At 43.5% G+C, this 13,039-nt stretch overlaps 1 protein-coding gene across 1 annotated transcript; it reads right to left on the reverse strand.

Annotated features, from left to right (window-relative positions):
• Window positions 1-212: 212 nt before the first annotated feature.
• PM20D1 (peptidase M20 domain containing 1) lies at window positions 213-11,728 on the reverse strand (the record flags this gene model as incomplete). The annotated part of the gene is made up of 13 exons (XM_082330120.1): window positions 213-779; window positions 1,603-1,702; window positions 2,422-2,590; window positions 3,448-3,519; window positions 4,657-4,735; window positions 4,992-5,053; window positions 5,286-5,361; window positions 6,181-6,300; window positions 6,740-6,873; window positions 7,688-7,774; window positions 9,218-9,450; window positions 10,050-10,136; window positions 11,521-11,728. 13 exons carry the CDS (start codon window positions 11,726-11,728, stop codon window positions 650-652), a joined length of 1,557 nt encoding a protein of 518 aa, XP_082186246.1. The 3' UTR covers window positions 213-649.
• Window positions 11,729-13,039: the final 1,311 nt, after the last annotated feature.

Consider the following 13,039-nt stretch of genomic DNA (forward strand, 5'->3'; position numbering starts at 1 on the left):
TTTAAAGTAGTCAGAAATCAGTGCATACATGGGAGAACTTAGCAGTAGCAAGTTAACACTGACACTGGTTGAGAGCACCACTGATGCTGGTTGAGGAAGCATCAGCTGGGGAAGAAGCCCACACCACGCAGCAGTGCCACAAACTCGTAGTGCAACTCTACCAATTACGTGAAACCTACACCATGTCACAAACCTTCCACGTGAGCTTCTGACAGACACGTCATTTGTGAAAAATCAACTAACTGTATAAAATGAGTTTGTCAAAAGCACACATAGGAAGATTCACCTCTGTTACCGACAGCTGAGTGACTGCTGATTATAGCTTAGATTTCTAAGTTACTACCAACTTCAGAGGCTTAAAGAAAGCACTGAAAAAATTAATACCATCAGATTAATGGCTGCATGTCAGACCAGGGAGGAACAGAAACCAGGGTTACTTGTTGTGTTTTGTCCAGGTTCTTATCACTTTCTGGCAAACCGTACATTTGCCTAAAGCAGCAACAAGCAGTTTTTCCATCTGTATGTAAACCACAATATGCAAAAACCAGATTCCAGACATAGCTCAATATGCAACACAACCGCATCTTACGGCCCAGAGCCCTGCCATCCCGGAGTCCACCTTAGCAGCTGCTCCTCTCAGGCGTGCTGCTCACAGCTCGTGGGAGTTTGCGTGAGGCTCCGGAAGCTCGTCAATGTCACAGTTCTTAATCAGCTGAAAGAGGAACTCGATCTGCTTCTCGTAATTCTCAATTGAGATTCTCTCATTCAATCCATGGATCCTGGTAGAAAGAGAAGAATGTTTTTCATTCCAGTGTGCATTGGTGACTCACCTGCATATAGCCAGCACCCTACTTGCCTGTTCACTTCATAAAGCAATGCCCAACACAAAAAAGCAGCAATATACACCAAATACTGCACTGTAACTGCGATGCTTGTTCCTCAGGCCAACCAAATTTACTGATTCTAAGGCTCAGAGCGTAACAACTAAGTCCATGGTGTATGTGGAAAAGAAAAAACAGTACTCCAGCTCTTGGCCATTTATGTCATGGTCCTGTACAGCTACAAGAGCACTCTACTCCGTATCACCTGCATCTCAATAAAATGCCAAATCTATTACATGGTGAATAAATAAACAATCCTTTGCATGATGATGTTCTTTGCTATCACTTTACCCAAGCAAACCAAACTTCCAGCTTTAAGGAGCAAATAAATTCAGAGTAGCATGTGTCCAAACGTACGGATAAATCTCTTAAACAAGGCCAACTACCAGAACCACACCTTTCACACTGCTGCACTACATAAAGGATCCGGTCAGCTTGACAGCATTGCTGTATCACCGAATGGGACGCCTAAATGAGGTCTTGTCTGCATTTGAAGTAAAGGAGAGCGAGGGCTAACACTCTCCCAGTGTAATCACCACCCCCTATTTGTGTAGCACCCAAACCCGCAGGAAATGGGTGGCCTAACAAAACGTGAGGCAGCACCACCACCACGCCAAGGTATACAAGGTTGGGTTTCCTTCTTCTGCCTAACGCATATCGATTTTCTCTTTCGCTAGTCCCCACCCCAAACAGCTGCTCACGTGCAGACAGAATACAGTACCTGGGAAGATCATCTGATTTCAAGAGCAGTGGGTTAAATCGATAAATGGCATTTGTGACGTTAGTGAAATGCCTGCTGTCTGTGTTTCCAATGCATGTGCCTGGAAAACAAACGTCAGGTTTACTTTGCACGAGAGCAGCATTTTAATGACCCACGCTTTTCCCAGGAGAAAGGAAAGGCATCTGATAATAGTTCTATATGAGCCCTAGCTACACCAAAAGCAAAATCACTAGAAACAGTTTATTGGTACATCCTGGAAGAAGAACATTCTCTCTTTCATGAACAGGAAGAGCTGAACATACAATTCAATCATTCTAAGAACAGCCATGATACTCAGCCTCCGCAAAAGTTTAAGCGTTAAACTGCAGTCTATAAAACAGAAGAGAACTAGGAAGGAGCTGCGAGAAAGGGAAGGGGCTGGGATCATAAGGAACAATACAGAAAAGCAGGAATGGCTTTGCCAGCTATGAAAACAATAAAAGAAGAGCTAAAGCAAGAAGACCTCCTACTCTCCCTCACAATTCCTTTCTTCCCCGAAGAGATTCCTTTGTATATGCAGAGAGTCAAATTCAAGGCTCATTGTTTCTGTCAGTTTCCTGTTTGCTTTTTTACTTCCACTACTAAAAAACAACATTAAAACTTTTAAAACATAAAGAGAGAACGGAATAAAAAGAGGAAAAAACAGCTGTTTCCAGTAGTTAACAGCTGGGGTGGAGAAATACACAGAAAATGGAAACAAGTCAATACTGGGGGATGGGGGAGAGAAAAGCAGGGCGGAAGCTTGAGAGGAAACAATAATTATCATGTGTTTGCTGTTACCTGGGACTACAGTGTCAACATCTGGGAAAGTATCCAGAATGGTTCTTTGAAAAATATGGGCTCCAAATGTCTGGTCATCCCAAGGACTGACGGGGAGTGGGTCAAAGGCCTCTACTACATCAATCTTCACTCTGTCATCAGCAATAGTGTTTCTAACTATCTCTAGCACCTATGGGTAAAACACAGAGATTAAATAAGCAAAAGAAATGACAGCCCCCTTCTAGATGTCAGCAAACGTTCCACTTTCCAGAAAACGTTTGTCCGTGAACTGCCAACTGTGCCTGCAAATACAGATGCATAGTTAGGACTGAAACTGCGTGGCAGGCTCTCTTCCTCTTACTCCGTGGATGGCTGATACTTAAGCTAATTGTTTTTCTCCCTAGTGCAATCAGATGCACATCACTGTCTCAAGGTATTCCTGAACCGCTTCAGTCCTGAAAGGCAGGTGGTCAACCTGCTGCTACTTGGTAGTTGGGTCATCCATGTAAACGATCCAGAAAAAGCTTCCAGAAAGATAAACTCTCAGCAAAAGTGTGGGAAGGGAAGATACTATTTACTGACAATGTTTCACGGCTGTCCTTGGCTGGACAGGCACGCTGCACCTACTGAAGTGTGCAAGACTCCCGTATTCTCACAGGTTACAAACCTCGACGTTACCATTCCATAATCACATAAGATCCACGTGCTCTTTGGCAAAAAAGACTTCTGAAATCTGCTCGGTATAACTGCAAGGCACCCTGCCGAGGCTGGCCTGCCTCTTGCTCTGCTCCACATTCAGAAGCCATAGCAAACAACACATTTTGCAATCCATCTCAAAGGAGGAGAAAAGACATTAGATAAGCTGTATTTCTGACAGCCTCCATAAAGGAGCACTTCCCAAATCTTCCCCTTCCACTGCCTGTATGAACACAGGGAGGGACGAAAAGAGCATTCTTATAGAACAGATGTGCTGCCGCAAACGGGCAAGTGCCACGCTGCTCAGAAGGGGATGGAGAACAGCCCCGCGGCTGGGGGTACAGGAAGCACCTCAGCGGCCTTCTCTGCAGAGTGGATCCGGAAGTTCACCGTTGCTTTTGCAGAAGATGGGACGACATTTATCTAGAAAAAAAAAAAGGAAGGACCAAAACTTAAAAGGAAGTTAAAAACAGATTAAAATGCCAACTGCAAACTCAGAAACTGCTCAAACAACTCCAGGCCTCAGACTAATGCTTCACTCTGCTTCCACTAACATTAAGTGTGATATCTCTCTCCGTACTCTGTGTTAAAATACTGTAAATCTCATCTATGTGAATATCTCTTATCTGCATTAAACAGATATTCATCAAGTCAACAAAAATGAAGTTAGCTGTTGTACAGAAGTTTTCCTCTTGAGATAAGCCCTCTCCCTTCAGAAACTTTACACTGAGAAATTCTGAAAGTTTACGTTGGTTTTTTTAAGCAGTATTTTTACTAATTGTCATATTACTTTTCCCCAAGTATGAGACATGTAAGTCGCTTAACACATGATGTTACTGAAGACATGTAACTCTTCTTTTCCACAGAATGAATATTTGTAATTTCGTTAAACAAAAAAGGAACAATCTTTAGGAAAAAAACCAAGAAACCAGGGTGTCACTTCTCTCCTGGCCACTCAGTGTCACTGTTCAGCCACTGTATCTTGTTTTCTTGTCCAGCGATGCCTTCCAGTAACAAATTTCTTCAGGGACACACCAAAAAGCCTGTTTATTTTCCAGGGCTACAGTATTTTTGGATAGCTACACCTCCTTATCAGGGCAAGATCTGGCTAGATCAGCCAGAACCTGTTAGCTCTCAGTCCAAGGCGCACACTAACCCTACTCGAATGAAGGTAAACGTCAGACCCATGCTGGCAAACACAAGATCCCATCTGGGCTAGGGAAGTGTTTTCGACTGTGACATAGTTTCAAATACTGTCATCGATATTTTGCGTGATTACATAGAAAACACTCTTTCTCGTCCATCCTAAAACATAAACAATCTTAACACTAGTTTACAGAAAACGTTTTATGACAGAGATCAGACACTTCTGAAAGAAGTGATTTTCAACTGTAGCTAAATCCAAGCCACACCTAAAGTAAAAAATGAGACTGGTGGTGACACTACACAGGGTCTAAGACCAGGGCTGGTACTGATATTGTAACTGGATACAAATAGGTGGAAACCAAATGTCCTAATTGTCTCATCGTACTACATGGAGAAAAATCAAAATGAAGCTACCTTGATTCCTGCGTTAAACATTGTGACTGCTGTAGTAGTTCGAATCAAGGCATTGGTGGAAGGTTTCCAAGCAAGAACTCTTACAAAAAAAAGAAAAAAAAAACATGTTTCAGAGAAGTTAAGTATCGATAAAACATAAGCACCGCAATTACATAGGCAAGAAGCTGAATGATGGCCTATTCAATTAACAAAGTGGTTATTAACAGTAAAGCACTGATGTTGTCTACACTATGAAATGGTACAACTGATTTCCTGGGAAGACTAGAAATGGCTAGTGGTCTTCATCTTCAAAGGGTGAGAGGCTGGGAATGTTCATCAAGCATCTATTTTCTTACCTGCTGACAATAGGTGAAAACAGCCATAGGTTGCTCATGATGAGATTGAGAGGAAAACTGAACTAAGTGGAAGAAACAAAACCACAAATCAGAAAATGTCTAGTTTTCAAGAGGACAGTGTAGTCACTTGGCTGTGGTTGAACAATTCCAGCAGAAACAATTATCTGGCAGAAAGGACAGCTTAAGTCTTCTCCTTCCCATGAACTACATAACTGTGCTCTAAATTCATATGCTGGGTCACCCTTCACTTATTAAGATGAAAATCTGAGAATGAAATTATAGTTCTTTCCTCACCTCTGGTGCAAGGTGCTCCATAGTCATGAGCTCTGGCCCATGGCCAAACAGATTGCGCAAGGGATTCTGCTCCAGTCTACGACAAAGCAAATCGACATTTGAAATTTAAAAAATCTGTGGCTATTATTGCTCCAGAAGGTTGATAGGAATTTGATTTGTGAAATGTATCCATGTATTTGAGATGCAATCACACTTTCCTCTCCTGGTAAGTAAATCTGTGAGCACAGTTCCGTGACAGATTTCTGGGCATTCCAGTCCCATGCAAGGATTTTCTTTCAAGAACAGCTGAAAAAATCCAAAAGCCTGACTTTTATAAAGAATACATGGAAATCTATAAAGATATCACACCAAATACCATCAAATCTGTACATTTTAAGTTGTTCTAAAGTAAGTATTTATTAGCCAATTTGCTATCTACACAGACATGTAATGAGGTGATTTACCCAGTCACATTCTGACTTTACACCATGTTTATTGGCTTGGGTAATTACCAGCTAGAGGTAGCAGGTATGTGCAAGGATAAATTCCAAAGAAATTCTGCAACCCAAACAAATCAATCTCTATTGCTACAGAGTAAATTATGATAGACATCATGATGTACCCATTGTCTTGGTTTTAAGGAATCAACTGACACCAGGAACAGCTGAAGTGAAAAGACACTCCAGACATTTGGCAACTGTCCCTTTGCTGGGGATTGCATTTCTGCCTTTCAAAGTGAGCTACAAACTTCAATTTCAAATATATAAGGGGAATTTGCAAAATAAATTTAATACAAATATGACAAATATTTGTAAATAAATACAAAAAATACAAATATGAAAAAGAAAGTCACGTATCAGTGACTTAGGAGCCTGCTTGACTTGTCTATGACATTAGGTGACAGGGAAGCTCTCACCTCGACATTGCTGCTGCAAGAATGCCAATACTGGTCTCCTTAGGAGGAAAGGATGAATGTCCTGGCTCTTTTTCCACAGTGAAGTTCAGTGTCATTGAACCCTTTTCTGTGATAGCAATTCTGGTGAATGATAAACACATAAATGATTAATGCAACTCCAAACACACATGCACAGACTACAGGTAAAAAGAACTACTCTGCATATTTTTAGCACCATAAAAAACACCAAAGAAGCAGTAACAACACATCCTTAACACAATCCCTACATGTTTGGAGGACTGATGCCTTGGCTGCTTCTCCAGTGAGCAGACCACGATTAACATGCTTGCACTAGGTAAGTGGAACATCCTGCTTTTGTCAGCACAACTGTGATGGACAGCAAGCAAAAGCTCAAGGTCCTTGACTTGCACTTTGTGCCACTGCTGTAGCTTTAGCAACACCAACGCTGCTACATGCCTTGAAAATGTATTTTATTGACATTAGCAAGGTCATTCCTCACAAATTAATTCTTGAAAATGAATCACTTTCATCATGGTCAATTGTGTTCTCTCTTACTTACACAGCTACTGGCTTCTTCACTCCCGCAATGATGCCATCTAGTATTGCACTTCCCTCATCTAGTAAGAAGGAGAGTTTCACTCCTCTAGCTTCCAACAGAGCTGCAATCTTCATTGCTCCCTTCCGACCATGCACCTGTGAGAATCCAGTCAGAGGAACTGGTCAGATTAAGCCACGCCATTGGGAAGGATACTGGAAAACATCTTGCTGTTGACAGTGACCAGTGCTACAATGCAAAGAATGCAAGAAATCCCCTAATCAACAGCTCTAGAGCAACCTGTCGATAAAAGATTCTTCCTAGCAAAATTCACTGGAGATTGTTAACGGCCTAGTAGCATATGAATTTATATCCACGCTGAGGAATGCTCTCATTCACGAGTCACTGAATGTTGCTTTGAATCCTACTAGTTCTTGGACACAATGGTATCTCAGAGCTATAAGCTCCACAGATTAATTAGCCATTTTAAAGAGATATTCATTTTAACTACTAACAATTCTTCGTCTTTATATTTTGAAAATGAAAAAACAAAACCACCTCATCTGTTTCTTTGTACTGTTTACTTGTGGGTATACCCACAACCAAAGTGAAATATTTTTGTTAGCTCCTCCTGATCATTTGGAACAGCCATGTAAATCTTAGGCCAGCTTTTCATGTATTATATATATTCCAAAATGTGACTCCTGCTGGACCTTCCATGCAGAAAAGATTTTGAAATAACATTCTACTGTTTTCTTTTCTCTTTGCTCATCACACTAAACCCTTTGTCGATGTCACTTAAAGCCAAACAATCAATATATAACTATGACCACGTGCCTGACACAGTATCTACCCACATAACCAAGAAAAACAGGAAAGACTTTCTAGCTAAACCATGTTTAAAAATTAAGCCTTGTTACATACATGAACAATGCAAACAACTAGTTGTTTTGACGAAATGAAAGAAAATACCTCTTCATCATGTCCAATGCCAACATAGAAAGATCTGCGGGGTCTGTAATTTCTTCTCAGCAAAAATTCTAGAGCTTGCAGAATACCCTGCAGAGAAAAAAGCAGAATGTGTTGTACTATTCTTGTGTGTTAGTAAGGAGAATATATGTAAAAGAATGCAATGTAACGTAAAAGAAATACGATGCATTCAGAGCCCTTAAGGAAACTTTGTCCTGTCCACAGCTGAGCTTTTATTTCTACAACTCCTACTGATTATATTCATATTCTCTGGAAAACACACTGCAATATTTTCGATCAATAACGCTTAAGACTTAGTGTGCTACACAGTGTCAGTGTGCATACACAAAATACAGTGTAGGCTTGTTCTTGCTACTGATGAAGTCAGTGACAAACTGCACAGGAAGCACGACAGAGTTATAATTGCCCAAGGAATTCACTGTTCCTTTAAGCTGTCTATCCTACACACAGTTTGGCTCTGACTTGAGCTACCAAATCCATTTATTTTAATAAGCGGTATGTTTTGTACAAAAAGTGCTAAGAAGACAGAAACAGAAGAAGAAACTTAATCTGAAGAATGAGAAATGAAATCTACCATTTGCTGCATTTTTTCATCTCACCTGTTTTCTCAATTTAAGCTAGTTAATTTTTTTACATTTCAGCAGAAATTTATATCGCTTCTACCTTGCCAGCACCCATTTTTGCCGTGTTCGCTGAAGTTGTTGATTCTTATTGTCCATTTGTGGAGTTACTCGTGCAGTTGACAGCAGAAGGAAGCACCAAACCCAAGGTTTAAGTTGCAGGGCTTTGAAACTGACGATTAAACAACTTGAAGAAACTTTCTAGGAGTACGGCCTATGCCGTAACAAGCAGCCACAGCATCTGTGACACTGGTTTGCTAAACATCTCTTTAAATTTAAATACAGGGCTGTCATGGAAGTAATCTCTGCAAATCACAAAGGACTGTTTTCCTTATTAATTTTTCCATCAACCTTTTCCCAAATGAGAAATCCTTCACAGATCCATGTTTTTTGTACTTCACTCCTCCCAAATGTACTTAGTACAACAGCTCTTTGTTCTGCCACAGACTAGATAACAAAAGATATAAGGTTGTTTGACTATAATATTAAATAAACATTGTTTATTTTGAAACTCAAGCCTTTTCAAAGGGCCAAGTTTGGCTCTGAATGCCCATATGACACCTGGAAAAAAGTAAAAAGTCTATGCCTGGTTTCAAACACAGCATTTGACATAAAATCTAAATATGGCATTTAACCAAATAAATCTGCATCTGTGAATATGTTTTTCTGTATCTTCTACAAGCTTTAACTCTGCTTTCTTCAGTAATAAAAGACCACTTCATTTCTAGGAAAATTTGGAAGAAAACCACAGGGCTTAGGAATTTAGCACTAACATCCTGCATTTAAAGAGGGGAAGAGAGACAATACAGTAAATCTCACGAGAATAGATTCCTCCAATCTGCCTTTTTCAGGCTTTGTATCTCTCTGAAACGATATTACCCAGATGACGTACTATGGCAGAGTTTTTGTTATCCAGCGTTCCTCGTCCATAGATGAAACCTTCATGCTCTGCAGCTGAGAAAGGAGGGAAATCCCAGCCCTCTGGGGGCGCAGGCACAACATCCATGTGTGCAAGCAGCATATAGGGCATCATTTCAGGGTTCGAACCCTGAACAGTAAAGAGATGGCTGTATTTCCCAACAATTTCATGTTGAATGAACTTTGAAGAAAATACAGCCGGGAAGACTGTTAAGAAAAAAATTAAAAACACATGAAAAAGAAAAATTAACAATAATGTCCAATTTTATCATTATATACTCCACAGAGCCGTCATCTATCTAGCCTCAAGGGGAACACTGTAAGACTGACCACAACAAATTTGCTTCAGGAAGCAGATGTGCAGCTTCGTTCTCACACCTCTACCAATCCATCTCACTTTGTATTTAAGACTTTCCTAAGCAAACCCAGGAACTGTTGTTCACCAGTGCTGCAGCTGGTTTTCAGGTAGCAATGATGGGACTGCCAAAAAAGCGGGCTGAAGCAGGGGTAGGCTTCCCCCATTTTTTTTTTGTTTTTAATGGCAAGGTCATTTAACCATCTCAAGCACCAAAAACCATCATTGCAAAAAGACATTTGAACCTTCTCTGTTCTAGCTTTGCCCGTTGCTACGCCAAAGCACACTGTTGCAGAGGTGACCTACACATGCCATTTTTGCCAGTCCTTTCTTGAGGAAAAACAAAATAAAAATCTGTTCCATTACATTCAAGAACCATATAGACTCTCTTCAATTTGTTTATGAAAATAAAATTTAGCAGCAGAGATTAGTAAGAATGAAAGTTTAGTACCTTTCTGAATGTAATTCCCAAATTCTGCCATGGCAGTTGTATTCAAGTCCTCTGGAGATATGGAAACAGTTGGGATTTTAATAGCACCTTCAATGAAATACAAAATAGAACTCATTTGACACTGAAATCAGTCAAACAATACTTGAATTGCATTTCAAAAGGGAAAGTAATATTTATGTTCCTGAATATTTTCCAGGCTTTAAAGATTATTTCACAGGATAGTAAGAGCTGCCACTATCAAAAGAGACTGATGTACTTCAGCTGAGCTGCGCACATGCAGCACACCAGTATTTCCTTCCAGTTTCAGCCAAGGTATTTCTCTAGTTACTTCAACTCCATTTTTCATCCTGAAGTGTCGAGTGATAATGTTAGAAATGCTACTGTCCAGAAGCAGCTGCATTTTGCTAGGGTGAACTGATTCCTCATAGCCATAAAGTATTCTGGCAGCTAAGCAGGCAGCTTAGTTGGCAGTTCAAGGTTCTTTTTCAATAGGAAGTCAGGTTGTGACGGCAAGACTGTAATAGCACCTTTTTTCATACTGCTCTAACCCTTAAAGATATAGAGAGAGACAGGCCTTTTGTGGCTCCTTCTAGCCTGCTCTGTCATTCAAAAAGGCTCAGACAAGGCTGCTCTCCAACATCGCATCACCGTCATGCAAAGCATGGGTATAACTTAGTCCCAACGACTGCTGCCTTTCCTAAGAGCATCTGTTAAGTGTGGGTACAGATTCTTTTAAAGGTCGTGTTATTCAAGAAGAAACACAGCAGTAAGTATCTCTCATATCGCTGCGTTTTCCCATTAAAAAGTACATAAACAGAATTTGCTAGGCAATAAATCTTTCAAACCAACAATGCCAGGTTTACAGAACCCAACCCCTACTTGAACAGCCAACGACCATCGCTTCGTGCCAGATCACGGTTTCCTGCAAAGGGCCAGCCCTCACGAGATCTAAGTATCCTCAAAGTCTCCTGCAGAAGACCGTGTCAGGGAGCACAAACACACCCTGACTTGTTACAGACAGGCTGCCTGCAGCAAAGCGATGTGCAAGGTTTCAGCCAGCAAGGAAACAAAACAACCCGACAGTGATTTATCCAGTGGACAACGCGATGCCTAGCAAACGCAGTCACAGGGTGCCTGCAGCTTTCTGCGTGTACCAGAGGGAAACACTGATCATCAACATGGGAAGATGGCTTCAGGAGAATAAACAACCGGTTTCCTCCCAGGGGAAAGCACCTGAGCAAGCCTCCTTCTTCACTGCTGCCCGGTTCCCACCCGTGCCCCAGGGCCGGCCCTCGACGCCAGCCTCTCTCCCTGCGGAGACCTCGGGACGCCCCGGCCGCGACGCCGGGGACAGAGGGGCCGGCAACAACCCCTGAGCCGGGGCGGGGGGCACACAGGCTGCAGGCCCCCGAGGGGGCCCGGTGGGCCGGGAGGGTGGGTCCAGCCAGGGCGGCCGGCCGGGCCCCCTCACCTCGCAGCGCCTCCTTGAGCTCCAGCCTCTCGCCGGCACTGAAGGCGGCGGTGCCGCCTCGCCGGGCCCACAGCCGCGGGATCGCCGGGGCCCGCAGGAGGTAGGCGCGGAGCAGCACGGCGGCCAGCAGCGCCAGCACCGCCGCGCACAGCCCCAGGCCCGCGGCCCACGCCGCCGCCCGCCGCGACCGCCCGCTCCCGCCCGCCATCCCCGGCGGACTCTGGCCGCCGCCGCCGTCCGCCCCGCCGAGGAGCGGACGGGCGTGGCCGAACGCCAATCGTCACGCAGCCGCCCCCAAGGACGGCCAATGGGCGGCTTGGACCCGCCCCCTCCGCGAGTGCTCCTGGGAGCTGTAGTTCTGCGCCGCGGAACATTTGAAATGGCGGCGGGCGGGTGGGCAGGGCGCCTTGGCTCTCGCTCCCCTGCGTGAAATCGCATATTTCTTATCTCGAGGGGACGTTTAGGAGCCGTGGCGAACGGTGTCTGGTATCCACAGCAGCAAGCAATAATGGGAATGTCCCCTCACCCTGGCTTGGGCCGTGCCTGGAGCCCGCTGGGAGGCCGAGAACGCTGGGGCTCAGGATGCTGCTCCCAAAATGACGGAGGGAAAAGGGGTGCCCGTGGGGAATAACCACCCCCAGGTTCAGTGAGGTGGCGAGAGCCACAGGGTGGGCAGGAGGGTGCTGGTGAGGAGCAGGCCGAGGGACGGGCCCGCGTCGGGCACAGTGGTGTGTGCCGGGCTGTGCCAGCCCCGCTCCCGAGGGGCTTAAATCCGCCGGGTTTTCAAAACGCGTTACTTGCCTGGTTTAGGGAGGACAATGGAAAAAATGTTGTTCTCCTCTTTACAGCTGTCTTGTACTGAATTTGAAGATTTATCCTGTCTTCCCATTGCATAAACTGTCCTGCGATGCTTAATACCTGATGGGAGCTGCCATGGAAAGCCAGCTCTTGAATCAGCAGAAGCAGCAGATGATTGTTCACACATTCTTTATTATCAAAAAAGAACAAAACCAATATTAAATTAAATAAATTACAAACATTGCTGAGCTGGTTATACATCATGCATTTATCAAGTAAGGCTTCAGAGCCATTACACATCAACATCACTGTTACTGTAAGAGCAATAAAGGGACACTGGAAATCAACATTTTTCTACCCCAGCATGAATTTGAGCTTCCCTAATTTTCTCGCCTGGGCACTTGGAAATTAAGACTTCGAACTGGCCACATTGTGGCTCCAGCAATGCCACTGGCCCTCTGATGTAACATTTATTGCCAGAATGGGCCCATGGCTGCAGAAATGAGGTATCCTTCTTCCTAGGTCATCAGAATCGCAGAGCATATAGTCGGTGCGGCTACTTTCAAGCCGTCTCTCTTGACATCCCATCCATTATGCTTGGAGGAACCTCAAGAAATACAATCTGTTTTTTACACATGGTCTGTTGCTCTGAGGCTTCCTGCGTTTGGCCTGTCAGTCCCTGAGACTGTGAAATCAGCCTCCGGTAATTAACCTTGAACGA

Source organism: Platalea leucorodia (assembly GCF_965183815.1).
Source record: "Platalea leucorodia genome assembly, chromosome: 19".
Lineage (NCBI taxonomy): Eukaryota > Metazoa > Chordata > Aves > Pelecaniformes > Threskiornithidae > Platalea > Platalea leucorodia.